This window comes from Natator depressus, chromosome 21 (assembly GCF_965152275.1).
Source record: "Natator depressus isolate rNatDep1 chromosome 21, rNatDep2.hap1, whole genome shotgun sequence".
In the NCBI taxonomy this organism is placed as follows: Eukaryota; Metazoa; Chordata; order Testudines; family Cheloniidae; genus Natator; species Natator depressus.
This window is the reverse complement of record NC_134254.1, coordinates 11,724,850-11,739,899: the sequence shown is the minus strand read 5'-3', so window position 1 is coordinate 11,739,899 and position 15,050 is coordinate 11,724,850. Positions and strand designations below refer to the sequence as shown.

Below are 15,050 nucleotides of genomic sequence, written 5' to 3'. Positions count from 1 at the left end.
AGAGATCAAGGAAGCTCCATCATATGAGATATTAAATAAAAGAGAGATCAGACAAAGTACTAGAACAAAGGTATCAAAGTTATTTGGAGTAGAGGGTCGAATTCTATTTAGTTATGGTCTGAGAGCTGGAGTTTACACTGAGGTCTGTGTATTACCCCCTGATGTCAGTAGGAGATTTGCACAGAGAGCAAGAGGAGAATATGGCCTTTATGTAGTAGCTCAACATTATTTGTTCAGTGCTTTATTATTGCATTCATCATTCATTGAGAAAATCTGCCCCCCTTTAGGCCTGTTGTTTCTGTCTTTTGTTTCTCTTGCTTCCTCATCCTCCTTTCACAGTGTCTGGCCCACTTCCCTATCTTTGTGAGTCTCTTCTGTTCCTTCTCTGTGTTTCATTCCTAGCTGCCAAACCATTGAAGTTCAGGTTTCAGAGTAGCAGCCGTGTTAGTCTGTATTTGCAAGAAGAAAAGGAGTACTTGTGGCACCTTAGAAACTAACAAATTTATTTGAACATAAGCTTTCGTGAGCTACAGCTGTAGCCACAAGTACTTCTTTTCTTCATTGAAGTTCAATCACTCCCCATGCCCCCATTCTGTCCACGACAATGATCAGTGATTAAATAGTTAATCTTGACATCAAAGTGTCATAACTGGGCTTTAAAGTTGACAGCCCAATCAGATTAATAGGGAAGATGGAAGTTTACTCCTCAAAGTCATTGTTTCAGGCTGTCTGCAGACTTGGGCAGATGCTGCATCGGTTACACTTGGTTCGCTTTGGGGCGTTATTGCAGACATGAGGACTAGAAACTTGTTCTTTTTTTTAAATGAAAGCTTAGTTATTAGAAACTCTGATAAAGACATGTGGACCATATAAATGCATTATGTGACTCAATGCCCAGTCAACCTGTGGAACTCATTGCCAGGGGATGCTGCAAAAGCCAAAAGTATAACTGGGTTCAAAAAATAATTGGATAAGTTCATGGCGGATAGGTCCATCAGTATCTATTAGCCAAGCTGGTCAGGGACCCAAACCCATGTTCTGAGTGTCCCTAAACCTCTGCCTGCTAGAAGCTGTGATTGAATGACAGCAGATGGATTACTCAATAAATTGCCCTATTCTCTTCACTCCCTCTGAAGCATTTGACACCAGCTGCTGTCGGAAGACAGGATATTGGGCTAGATGGACCATTAGTCTGACCCAGTATGGCCATTCTTATGTTCTTAATCCTGACTGCAGGCCATCAGTTTGACATCCCCATATTACTGAATATAGTACAAGAAACAAATTTGACTGTTCTCTGTGGTAGACATGGGGACTTAATAAGTCTTTTTCACCTCGGTTTTCAAAGATTTTATCATTTCCAGTTTTCCACCCTCATCAGAATAGCAGGAATCTAAGCACTGTCTTCCACTTATCATCTTTGGTAGCAAAAATAAGAAATCAGTATGTCCAGAGTTGGGGATCTTAATTCAAAGACTAATGTGAGTGACACACAAAATGTTTGCTGTTGATTTGAATGGAATGCAAGGGAACCAGACATAGGGATCACTACATTGCATTCATGTTATATGTCTCTACAGGACCTGAAAGGGGTTAATCATAGCTCTATGAATTCTGGGCATAAAAAGGACAAAGCCCTGGTAAGAAGCTACAGAGGTGGAACTACTGAACAGCAGTGCACACAGAACTTGTCTGGTTCCTTTCAGATTCTCCTGGGCAAGATTCAGAAAGATCATACTCAAGATGTTTCCTATCCTGAACTGGTTGTGTGCATATCGAGTCAGAGAGTGGTTCCTGAACGATATACATGCTGGCCTAAGTGTGGGGATGGTCCAGATTCCACAAGGTAAGCAAAGAAAAATATTCTTGCGTGTCTTCCCCGTTCCATCTTTTTCCTTTTATTCATACCTCATTTTTCCTCCACTCTCCCTAGGCTGATCAGAAGTTTATTCTCCAGTCATGTAGGGTCCTAAAGTGGATAGAGTTTGTATATGCGTGCTTTTGTGTACCTGCAAGTGCGTCTGTTTTTCAGGTATGCATCTTGCATATATGCACACATTGATGTGGGTATGCATGTGTATGCGCACTTGCAGGATTAGTTTTGGGGGATGAATTTGAAAGTAGCTTTTTCAGCTCACATGTATATGCTTGTGTACATTTGCATATGCTTACCCTAGTATGGAAGCACTGCTCATTGTTCCATAGTTAAGTTTGTGTTTACTTGTTTGTTTGTTTATTTATTTGCTTAAAGTAGGGATTCAACCACTTTGTTATGAATGAAGAACACAATGTATTCTCCCCAAAGTTACAGCATTTACTCTTTGATTACAGAATACATTTTCTGAGAATTTACAATTAATGAGCTGAGATAAAATTTCTTAAACAACGGATGCTGTGAGAGGGGAAAAAAACTAATTTGTCTCTAAAACTTACTTTAATCTAATTTGGGATCACAAACACTAAAATGCCTTAATAAAAATCATATGGTTATTGCATGGTTTAAATACAGGGCAGAATTAAGATTGTTCGAATGCCCTGACTGTTTGTTTCCATTCCTTGACATGTTTGTATTTTTTTAAAGTTTGACGTGAACTCTGAATTTCCAGGATTTATAATGCTTGGTTCTGGAATAATTGTAACATCCCGGTAATATATTTTACCCCTAAATTACTGATACATACTTTCAGTCTTTACCGCCATCTTAACATAGTTTTTATTGGGGAATATACAATGGGCTTCAAGTTGACATCAAATTTCCTTAACTGAATTTATAGCCTGCTATGTACAGGCCTGTAAACATCTGCATACATATGTTTGTACTTGTACTCAGCATTTACTCTTATGCACAATATTAGACATACACAGAGAGGCACACATGTGCTCTCAAACAAATATGCATACACACATGTACGCCTTCTAAGATTCAGTATTTTATTAGGTTTCAGAGTAGCAGCCGTGTTAGTCTGTATCCGCAAAAAGAAAAGGAGGACTTGTGGTACCTTAGAGACTAACAAATTTATTTGAGCATAAGCTTTCGTGAGCTACAGCTCAGCTGTAAGCTCACGAAAGCTTATGCTCAAATAAATTTGTTAGTCTCTAAGGTACCACAACAAATTTATTTGAGCATAAGCTTTCGTGAGCTACAGCTCAGCTGTAAGCTCACGAAAGCTTATGCTCAAATAAATTTGTTAGTCTCTAAGGTGCCACAAGTCCTCCTTTTCTTTTTGAGTATTTTATTAGTATTCTTTGTGACAATGAGGTTTACAGCTCAGCTACAGGTTCCAATAATTTTGATCAGTACCCTCTAGGACCTTTCTGGATGACCTATCTCCAACTTCTGGAGGTAAAACTGAAAGGAGACCTATATAGAAGATGGGTATGTTGGGCCAGAAACTTGAATCTGTTAGAATCCTGATAGAATCCACCACATGGTTCAGTTCCTGGGTCATATCTAAAACCAGAAGGGACTTATTTTCCAGTTATATTCAAATATGTCTCAGATACCATGAGAACAACTGAGCTTTCAAGATTTCTGTCCATTGGGCCTAAAATCTCAAAAAACAATGCTCAGACTTCATTGTTAGTCATTCTGAAACGGAACCTGTCCCTAAGCCCTGATCTGGCCTCAAACCCAGTCCTCATTTTAAATCTAATCCCAAGCTGTATCTGAACACCACCTCCATGCCCACCTAAAATTTACTAAATGAATTACAAAGAGAATTTGGTAGTCACCTGCTTTTGCTGAACTGCTTGCTTCAAGTGAGCAGGAACAAAACATCAGACTGCTGTGAATCATATTTTTCATACTTTTTAGTGCAATTTAATTGGCTAGATATATAAAACTTTTAAAAAAGAAAAGGAGTACTTGTGGCACCTTAGAGACTAACCAATTTATTTGAGCATAAGCTTTCATGAGCTACAGCTCACTTCATCGGATGCATACTGTGGAAAGTACAGGAGATCTTTTTATACACCCAAACCATGAAAAAATGGGTGTTTACCACTACAAAAGGTTTTCTCTCCCCCCACCCCACTCTCCTGCTAGTAATAGCTTATCTAAAGTGATCACTCTCCTTACAATGTGTATGATAATCAAGTTGGGCCATTTTCTTTTCTTTTTGCGAATACAGACTAACACGGCTGTTACTCTGAAACCTGTCATAAAACTTTTAGCATCTGATCATCGTTAGGTGACCTAAGTGAAATGAGTTTGTGGTTCTAAGTCCAGTTTCTAGTTAATTGGGGCCCATGTCACAAAACAACCACAAGGTTTGACACTAACTGGCCCCATAGTTGTCAGTCTCAATTCTTGCCTTCTCGGCAGAATGGATTATGGGGGCTGAACTGTCCTGTCACCTCTGGAGGTGGCTTCTCCAGACACAGATGGAGACAGTACTGGGTCAGTATGAGGGAACCTTGCTTTGCTGCTTGTGCTGTGCCTGTTCTGTCAATAAATACGGAGCTTCATTCTTCAAGGCTGCCAGGCTGGCACTTTTTCACAAGCAGAGTTTCACTTCAAAAATAAAAGTAGAAGATAAAATCTGGCCAGGTACACTTTGCTTTTAGAAATGTATGTTTCTCCTCCAGGACTGTCAGGAGTTTTGTTAACGAGGTTACCACTACCAGTTGTCAATGGCTTCTATTCTGCATTCTGCTGCTCATTAACATATGTCATATTCGGGACTTCGCACCATATCTCCATTGGTAAGTTTTACTCTGCTCTGTGAATTGGGTCCCCAGGACTTATGGGGTCATGTGCAGAGTTGTCATTAAAGGGTGTGGGAGGTGCCTATATCTATCTTTGTCTCATCTATTTGATCTTACTTGGTAGCATGGTCTTGGAGTGAGCATCCTCGCTCCTAGTCACCTGCTTGGGTTCGGTTCCCGTTCTGTAACTGTCTTGTTGTATGATCCTGAGGAAATCACTTAGGACTCAACTGTGGACTACCTTGTATGCCCGCACAAGGGAGTAAGGTGTCCACTTACTTCCTTGCATGAACTATCCACATCACAAGTACCAGGACAGAGGAGAGAGCCAGAATGCCATGGAAGAGTAATCAGCACCAGACACAGCAGGGCTTGCGCAGAATACTCTTCCTTCCTTCTCTCCCCCACCATCCCCGAGAGCAAGTGGGGAACCAGACTGAGAGTCACAATTTGGCTTCTGGTCTGCTTGTGGGGGTCACACAGCTGCTTGCCACTATCACATCCTTAATGGTTCTGCGCTCTTCCGAATTATATATTCACAATACATACAAACACACGAGAAAAAGAGAAATTTGTACAAAGAGATCAACAAACAAATGGACTGGAGACATAAATCTGTGAACAGAGTCCTGGCAATTATTTTTTGGCAATGGTTCTGATCCTAAACCTCCTCCTTTGTTTTCCCTTCCTTTCAGGTGAAAAGGTTGGCCACTGTATCACAATAAGTGGGTATAGGGTGCCCTCTAGTCTTTGAGCCAGAGCTACACTTCCTTCTTCAGCTAACTTCTTTCACATTCACTTTTCAGTCTATTTGACAGTGGGGTAAAAGCTTGTTTAGAGTTTGTATTGAAATAATCTTTGGTCATGCATCTGAACAACTTGCTAGTTCATGTTTGTGAGGTTGTAGATGTAATCTGCTTTCGAATGATATATCAGGAATTTCATATACTTGGGAGGGAGGTGAGTGAGAATCAGTGTTTCAGACATCATTTTATGTAGCTATTAAGAAGTGTGTGTGAATGTAAATATACACACACACACACACACACACAAACACACACAGATGGTGAAAATAGACCTTCTAGTGCATGGGTGGGGGTGAAAAATGGACTTGTGGTTGCAGGGAATCACGCAACCTTCTTCTCTGTTCTCTGCTTCTGTTGGTCACAGGTTCATTCAGCATTCTGAATGCAATGGTGGCAGATGTTCTGAAGACTCTGAATTTCAGCCCTATATTGACTGCTAATGGAACCTTTGCCAATTTCTCAGATGCAAATTATATGAAGAGTTACATGGAAGCCTTGACACTTACTGCATCAACGACATTTCTGACTGGGATCATCCAGGTAGAAGTTGCATTCCTTTTAACTCCCGATGGATGTGGCCTTGATGGACATTGTACAAACCAGGGAACTAGAACTACCAAGAGGTTAAACTTTCCCAGCACACACGTTTGAATATATATTTTTTGCAGTGCATTGAACACAGGGCTCTAGATCTTTTTCCTCTTAGGATTTCCGACCAAGATATGTCAAGGTGCCTCTACCCCTTGACCCACACATTCAATTCATTTTCAAATCCTGGTACGTCTTCCTCCATAATATTTCCTGAATCAGAATTTTTTTCTGTCCACACAACAAGAACTGCTGGAAGCTGAGAGTGGACAACAGGGGATGGATCACTCAGTGATTACCTGTTCTGTTCATTCCCTCCAAAACACCTGTACACACGCCCCAGTTGAATCTCTTCACTGGTTCTTCATTTTCTACTGCATCAAATTTCAGCTTTTTGACTCCACCTTTAAGAGTCTTTATTGCGCTGCCTCGCCCCACTTGTCAGTTCTTGTCTCTTGCCAGTGATGCCTGGTAGTTTTGGTAATTTATCTGTGGATTTCCATGCTTTCAAATATTTGGGTTTCTTGTAAGTTTTAACCTTAAATCTGAATGTCTTTCCTTTTCTAGTAGGTTTTTTTCTTAACTGCGATGTTCTTATAAGGATTTACCCTTACATGTACTGATTTCTATACCGACTCTTAATTTCTCTTTAACATTGTTTTTTGTCTTGGAATTATTTCTAATCCATCAGATCAAAAGTGGAGGCCAGAGAATCTCCTTGTGTGATACTGGATAGTTAGAGTTAAATGCTTTGCATTTGGCAGCCTGATTCTCCACTGCTTGCACTTTTATGTAGTCATTTATACCTGTACAAAGTGGATGAAAAATGCTATCAAGCTGCTTTAGTAGTGTTTTACTCATTGTGCAAAATGGATGCAACAGGTACAAATGAGTTCACCTGGTGTAAAGTAGTGGAGAATCAGGCCTTTGGTGTATAAAGGACAAGGAGGGTGTTGGAGAGTTAAGGATTAGGTTCCAAAGTAGCTGATCACTTAGTGTCAGGCTCAGTCCCCTTTGTGCCACCACTTCTCATTCCTCTCTTGCCTTCCTTTCAGTTGCTTTTAGGCTGCTTCTGCTTGGGGTTTGTCACGACCTATCTGCCAAAGACCCTCATTGATTCTTACCTCACTGCAGCAGCGCTGCATGTCATCGTATCCCAGTTCTCCTTCATCTTCGGGATTGTGATCAACTTCCACATGGGCCCCCTGGCCATTTTCTACGTGAGTAAACCAGACACTTGGTTCAGAGAAGTGCCTGCCCCTTGGAGGGGAAGGGAATGAACAGCTTCAGAAATTAAGATAATTTCAGTATAAGCACATTGCTAGGGGAGAAATTAGGCAAGTCTCAACCGTAGCTACGTTCGCTCTTCGTAGGTGGGTGTACTATACAGTGTATGCAGATTTTCTGGATGCTAGGAGGAGAGAGGGGCTGGAGAGGGTTCTCTACTTACTTTAGAAAATACAATGAGAAGTACAAAGCCATATCTGTGCTGTTATTTTCTGTATTGCTCTCTATAGAAAACATTTTTAAGATCTTGCTGTGTTCTTAGTAGCTGTCTCCCTCTTCCCATTAAAGATACTTTTGTCACAGAAGGGCCTTCTAGTTGAAATACAAGGACATCCTTTGTCATCCTTTTAGAGAGGGTGAAATGCCAGCTCGTATAAAAAAAGCTGTAATATCCCCTTCTCATCCTCTCTGTGATGTTTCCCATTCAGAACCTGTTTCAGTATTGCGTGGCTCTCCCAAAGGCTAATGCCACCAGTATATTGCTATTTTTGGTTGGCCTAGTCATGCTGAGGATCAGCAATTGTATCAAGATAACTTACAAGCACAGTCCTGTTGCATTCCCTATGGAACTTCTCCTGGTAAGTCTTCTCCATATGTCCACTGTGATAACGAAAAGTAACAGAAACCAGCAAAGTCTCACTATATGAGAGGCAACTTGGTCTGGTGGTTAGAGCACGGGGCTGTGAACCAGGAGCTCCCGAGTCCCATTATCTGCTCTGCCACGGATTTGCAGAGTGGCTTTGGACAATTACTAAATCTCTGCATCCCTGCCTCCTGAGGAGTCTGTGAGGAGTAACTAATGTCTGTAAAGTGCTGTATAAATGCAAAGTATTATTCAGAAATTGGCGCAAACCAAAACACCAGGTCTACCCTCTTGATCAGAGTTTGAACCTCTTATCTTTATTTATTGTGAGCAAAATTAGAACTTTGCATCCAAACACTCACTGGGGTTTCTAAATCCAGGTCTGAATCTGAACCTTCCCAGATGTCGGGGATGTTCAGACTCATTCTATTTTAGAGACAGGCTCCAGCTGTGGATTCAGATTTTGTTGGTGTCATCTTTCGTTTACCTTTTCTCTTTCTCTTTTTCTTCTCCTGCGTCTTTTTTTTTTTAATGATCAAAAATATTAAATGTAAAAATAGTTTAAAAAAGGCTGAAAGGAAAACTCTGACCATTCTGCTCAGCCAGAATTCTGAAAGTTCAGCAGGTCAGAGGTACTTTTCCCCAGGAATAAGGTACTTAGAGTCCAACTGTGATTGATGTTAGCGGAAGTTGAGGTTACTCAGCACTTCGTAGAATAGGGCGCGTTTGTGACAATGGCCATGTTGGAATCCAAGATCAGAGATTGTAAACTGGTTTCTATCCTGCTTTATTATTAATTTAACAACTGGAGAAAGAACACTTTTACTCTTTAGTGTTCAAAAATTGTCAAGTCAATAATAAAGTTGATTGTAATATCTCCTTATGTAGTGCCACATCATAATCATGGTCACCTGCAAGAAGTTCAGAAGTGCCAGTAGTTATGTATTTTATTGAAAAGAACATTTAACAGGTTATTTCAAGGTTCTCATATATTTCCACTTGCAGAAAGAATCTGTAGGTAGCTGCTGTAATTATTCTTGTGGAATTTTGAACATTCCATAGTTAAGTTATGATAGAATTTTGTAAGCAAGTGTTTAGCTTTCTCCTCATCTTCCATTATCACAAACTAGAAACTGCATTTCTTTTGGTGTATTTCTTAAGGAAGTATTGTATAACATGTATGAAAAGACCGTCTCTGCCCCCTCCCCCCCAGAATTTACTATCTATAACATAATTTTCCTGTTTTCCTTCCCAGATTATTACAATCACCATTATTGCTAACCATGTGCATCTGCATGCCGAATCCAGTATGCTTGCGGCCAAAATGGTTCCACACAGGTTGGTAATTCCCAGTTATGAATGAAAACGTATTCGAGAGAGAGATGGTCTGCATTCCTTGTTCCTAGATGTATGACTTTGCATTTGGCTTTATGAAAACATTTGGTTTGAATGGGCCCATCTTACCAAGTAATCCAAATTGTTCTGTATGTCTGCCCTTTCCTCACCGTTATTTACCATCCACAAATTTAATTTTATTTATTTACATTTTAGATTAAATTTTATTTTAAATTGTAGAGAAAGGTTCTTGTTTGTATGGGTTTTCTGTTTTGTTTTTCCAAATGTCTTTTTTTTTTTCCTCCTGGTCATTTTTCTTTACATTGGGCTTGCCTTGCAATGGACTTAAAGTATTTTACAAACATTAATGAACTAAACCTCCCACTATCCCTGCAACTGAGATATTAAGTATCCTTATTTTACAAGAGGTTGAAATTCAGGCCCCAAGAGGTTATAGACCAGCAGTAGAAGCCCAGTGGAAAGTGCAGTGCAGGATATTTCTGAGAGGAGGGCTCTGGGTGAAACACATTCAGCAACGATCCTTATTGCTGCTGAAAATAGATGCAGTCTGTGCTCCCTTCATTGTGTGCTGCCGAAGGCAACATGTAGATAGGGGAGCCTAGACACACCCCAACCAGTAGCTCTCTCCCACCTCCCATAGGGCCATGAAATGCTACTCTGTGTGTTAGCCAGGTCTCTGCCTAGTGCTTACGGTAATGCTTGGCATCCTGCCCCGCTCCTGTGGCTATGCTGGTTGGAAAGAGGCTACCTGCATGCTCTTTGATCCACCCTCCATCTGCTCCTCTCTTAAACAGTATTCTCCACAGATTACTGATTTACATTTACTGTGCACATACCCATCAAGGGATTCTCATGAGATGGCAGTGATCACCCCAACAAGATTCAGAGCATCCCCTGAAGAGTTCTGAATGCCGTCAGCTGAGGTCCTGAACGGGGAACTGTATGTAAGGCACAGAACAAGATTAAGACAATTTATTCTCTGCTATTCCAGGTTTCTGCCTCCTACACTGCCAGACTTATCAAATTTGAGCAGGATTGTAGCCCATGCCTTCTCCCTGGCTATTGTAAGCTACTTCCTTCTCATTTTCGTGGGAAAGAGGTACGCTTGTATTCACAACTACAACATCTCCAGCAACCAGGTGAGAGCACAACCTCACATGCTTCCTAGGCCAGCCAACCTGGACTTACTTGTCACTTACCAAAGCCACTAACTGTCTCGGAGTGTGGTGGGAGTCCTAGGGGCAGAGCAGAAATGCAGCCCAGATAGCAACTCAGCTATCTTCCCAACAGGAGGAAGAGCACTGGAATCACAACTATCTGAAGCAGTGTACGAGCTGAGAAAGGCTAAAACAATGGGTGACTTCCAGCACCCTGCCTGAAACCAATCACATGCATATGGATGTTTGTTTGCCCCTGAAGAAAGATATGGGATATGGTAGAGGGGTTGGAGAGGCCAGGCTAAAATAGCTACTTCTTCTACAACCTGACCTCTGTATGTTCCTAATTGTGGGATGCACCCCCGGCTTATGCCAATGAATTTTGGAACCTGTTCAAAGTGCACAGCACCCAAACATTAATAGCCAAGGTTATAAAAGGGCTGAATAGCCACATTTCCTTCCTTTCTGTAGCCACCTGTTGGTGCAAGGATCTTCTCTGTCTGGAGTGATGATATGGGAAGTCTTTGGCCTCAAACTCCATTATTTCTAGTGTACTCTGGTTAGTAACTAGCAAGCTTACGCCATTTCATATTTAGCTTCTTACGAAGGCATTGAGATTTTATTAGGATGGAACTAAGGCAGGTAGGAAGTCAGCATGACTTCTTGTAGCCTTCGGGGATGACTACAAAGGGCATGTCATTTACACCCAGCATTTGCATAGGTACATTATGCTGTGCATGTTAACTGGGGTGTCATATCATTCAGGGGGCTAGAGTTCACTCTCAAAGGACTCTTTTAGAAGAAGGAACTGAAGTTGTTGAGGTCAGTGCTTCAGGTGTGAACATGTGGTACAATGAAAGGGAGTGCCTTAGCCCTGCTTTTCAAAAGGTCCGCAAAGCCAAGCAGTACAGGTGGGCATCCAATAAATGGGAGCAGACAGTAATATCACTCTTGAAAAAAACCACAGTTACTATAAGTAAGTAAGTTTTGGGGTTGTGTGTTTTTGTTTTGTCTGTGCTTTATAGGAGCTCATGGCTATAGGGCTATGCAATATCTTCAGTTCATTTTTCAAAAGCTTTGCCGTCAGCTGTGCTATTTCTGGGACTGTCATTCAGGAGAAGACAGGTGGAAAAACACAGGTGAGTTGGGTTGGTTTTATGAGCTGCGATACCTGATCAGGAGGTCAAGCTTCCAGACCCTCCTCTAGGATCAATATAATTCCACTAGGGCCCTGGTTTTCATCCAAGCAATTTACAGACTTCTGTAAACACCACTTTTCACAATTCTGCCTGTGCAACGTTAATTCCGTCCCCTTATGCTTCTGCATTAACATGCAGTCTTTAATTACATGATCACAGACTGCTAGTTTTGCAGTATCTGGAGCAGAACACGATGGGTCATCTACTGTTGCTGCAACTCCTGTGCTAGGGCGTAATAGTGGTGATCTTGCAATCAGAAGCACACAGTTTCCTTTGCCCCTTTCCTTACTTGAAGGTGGTCTCAAATCCCCCTGCGTATACTGTTTGTGGGCAAATGGTCCTTCAGCTGAAAAGAAAAGTGTATCTGAGTGGTATGCAACGTCACCAGACTCTTTCAGAATCCTCTGAGTGGGATTAGGCCAATGGGTTGAACCGCACAGTGAAAGCTGGCGCTTTAGAGGTGGAGGGTTGGACAAAGCAATAGTACTTTTGCAGTACTGTTTCCCGCTGTAATGTGAAATCCTGCATTAGTTTCTTCCCTCAATAAGATGCGTGGCTGGTGGCCGTACAGCCTTCGATATCTGAGGAGCTCAGCAGGGGAGCAACACATGGTCAGGTCGGGAATGCATCTCTAACACAATATCTCTGTTCAGTTTGCAGCACTAATTGGAACATCCATAATGCTAGTGGTAGTGATGAAAGCAGGACACTTTTTCCAGGCTCTGCCTAATGTAAGTGAATTTGAAACAGGATGTAAGTAGGCTGCTCCCATAACTAAGCATAATACAGAAGTCTTCCAGAATGCAGTAGGGATTACACGACAGTTAACGGTTTCTAGGGATGGGACCAAACCAAAGTCACAGATTCAAATGCCCCTAAACTTTATGGGGCTGAAAATCCAGAGAGAAAATTTTGCATCTGAGGCCATTTCTGGTTGTTTAGAAAGAGCTTGGTCTCATGGGCTGGAGCATAAATGAAACGTCATAGCCAGAATCCATCATTTAAAAATAAAGGTTTCGCTTATTATCTTAATCCCCTATCTTGCAAACTCTTACACCGAGTAGTCCCATTGAACTCAACAGGGCTATACGCTTCCATGAAGTACTCTTAGACATAAATGTGTACGTGTTTGTAGGATTGGTGCCTCAGAGACTTCACTAAAGGACACAAAACCCTCCAACTGGAATTTGGTTTTAGTATGTGTGATACCAGCTTGGACTTTGAGATTTATTCCAAAACCAAATGGTCTCCTAAACTGCCGGCCCCAGATCTTTCATTGCCCTATGAGACTATAATAAAATACTGTTTTTCAGGGACCCATATTTCCATTCATCTCTTAATATTTCCTCTGGCTCTCCCATTCTTTGGAAAGTTTTACTTAGGGAACTGCTGAGACCGAGCATTATTTTCCAATGTCCCCTGGCCTCTCTGTAAGGCCATGTCTACACTAGCACTTATGTCAGCAAAACTTTTGTCGCTCAGGGGTGTGAAAAAAACACACCCCTGCGCGACATAAATGTTGCCAGGATAAGCGCTCATGTGCACAGCGTTATGTCGGCGGGAGATGCTCTCCCACCAACATAGCTACCGCCACTCGTTGAACTGGTTTTATGATGTCGACAGGAGAGCGCTCTCCCGTCTGCATAACGCAGCTACACGCGTGCTTTTACAGCAGCACAGCTGTATCAGCTTGTAAGCGTAGACATGGCCTAAGATGGGAAGACCAAGCCCTCTCCCAGAACTAGCTAACAAACTGGATGTTACCCACCCCCAATTCTCTTGTCTGCATTAGGAAAAAGGGGTGTTTTTGACAAATGGTGTCAGACGGCTTCCCCTGTCTGGCTATGTGTTGTCCGGGCTAGCGAAAAGCACTCCTTATCGAAGCTGTATTTTTGAGGTGGCGATGTGGCCCTCCCTTAGTGTTTCAGGAGGCAAAAGCATATTTGCGGTGGTTTATTGAAGCGTACTGCAGCGGAAGTTAACACATATTTCAACAGACGATGCAATTATATTTGCAGACATTCCTGTGAAATTAGACAGGAGATTATATACAAATTTAATATGGGTTTACAGATCAGAAGAAAATTGTTAGTCATATGTATACACGGTAATTACTGAAATGTAGATATTTTAACACCTTAACTTAGCAGTTTATCTAGCCATGGTCTATGTATCCATTTCATAGCATGTTTAGAGTCCCATAACGAATTAACAGGAGAATAAATGCTATTTTTCTCTGACTCCCATAGGCTGTACTAGCTGCGATTGTAATGGTCAACATGTTCCCATTTCTTGAAAAATTTATGGACGTCCCCACCCTGTGGAGACAGGATAAGTATCATTTTGTAAGTGGGAAAGACTCACACAGGGATTTGGAGCGGGGGTGTGTGTATGCTTTCAGGGAAGGATGCAGAGCCATCAATTCAGGTGCTCTTGGAGAGATGGTCCTCTGCTGCACAGAGGAGGTTGAATTACTGAAAGGGGCTGTTTGATGCAGCGAAATAGTTTTACAAATTAACTTGCAATTATTTCAATATAGGCAGAATTGCTTATGGCCTCAAAATGTTAGGGGAGGCAAACTGTTCAGGTACCATGTGGGTGACTTCAGGCTGGAAGAGCTGGATGTTTGCAGGGAAACAATTCTCACCTGCACCCAAGCCAGCCCACGCCCTCTTTCACCTATAGATTACTTTGTATCCTGTTTTTTTAAAAAGAACATATATATTTAAGAAAGTTTCTCCCAAAATAAAATATATGCAATGAAAAAATCAACAAAATTATCTCCACATATGTTTGAAGTAGACAAATGTTGAATGCTGAGATCCCACAGTGATGAGCATGGTATACACACCTAACTGATAAATAGATAAACTAAATGTGATACCTCATTCAGTGTTCTGCGTGTTAAGGAAAGGAAATTTACCTGAGGAGGTTTGCTTCCAGATCATACATTCTGTTTTTAATACTCTCAGCCTGTGCTGTGGTTTTTGGTAGCTGGGACAAGAGAGGCCCATAACTTTAGTAGCCTGTTTATAAACACTATAAAACTTGACTCACCTACTCCTTGGCAAGGCTTATAGCTGGAAACAAGATTTTCTAAAATTCTATGAACCTAGAACATTTCCAGCTGAACTAAAACAGCTTATTAAAACATACATGTATTAAAAAATACATTAGCTGAACTGTAATTTATTCTAACACATATTGGTGTAAAAGCAGCCTGTAACCTATAGCCAACCTCTCCCTTTAAATGCAGGTTCTGCTTTTAAAAAGTGTTAGCCAAGTAGACTCACACTGTAGGCAGAAGTGTGCTCTTGGTGACTGAACTACTGAACCTATAAGAAGCAGTGTCCATTGGAGCCATGAT

The 15,050-nt window shown here is 41.4% G+C and overlaps 1 protein-coding gene across 1 annotated transcript in view; it reads left to right on the top strand.

Annotated features, from left to right (window-relative positions):
- The window catches only part of SLC26A8 (solute carrier family 26 member 8), a 29,814-nt gene that overhangs the window by 4,027 nt on the left and 10,737 nt on the right, over positions 1 to 15,050 (top strand). Inside the window, exons 3-12 of the mRNA XM_074936263.1 lie at positions 1,707 to 1,846; positions 4,588 to 4,704; positions 5,878 to 6,053; positions 7,157 to 7,321; positions 7,817 to 7,966; positions 9,227 to 9,309; positions 10,319 to 10,466; positions 11,510 to 11,623; positions 12,337 to 12,414; positions 13,933 to 14,028. Of these exons, the coding sequence (XP_074792364.1) occupies positions 1,707 to 1,846; positions 4,588 to 4,704; positions 5,878 to 6,053; positions 7,157 to 7,321; positions 7,817 to 7,966; positions 9,227 to 9,309; positions 10,319 to 10,466; positions 11,510 to 11,623; positions 12,337 to 12,414; positions 13,933 to 14,028 (1,267 nt within the window). The remainder of the gene's footprint in view (positions 1 to 1,706; positions 1,847 to 4,587; positions 4,705 to 5,877; positions 6,054 to 7,156; positions 7,322 to 7,816; positions 7,967 to 9,226; positions 9,310 to 10,318; positions 10,467 to 11,509; positions 11,624 to 12,336; positions 12,415 to 13,932; positions 14,029 to 15,050) is intronic.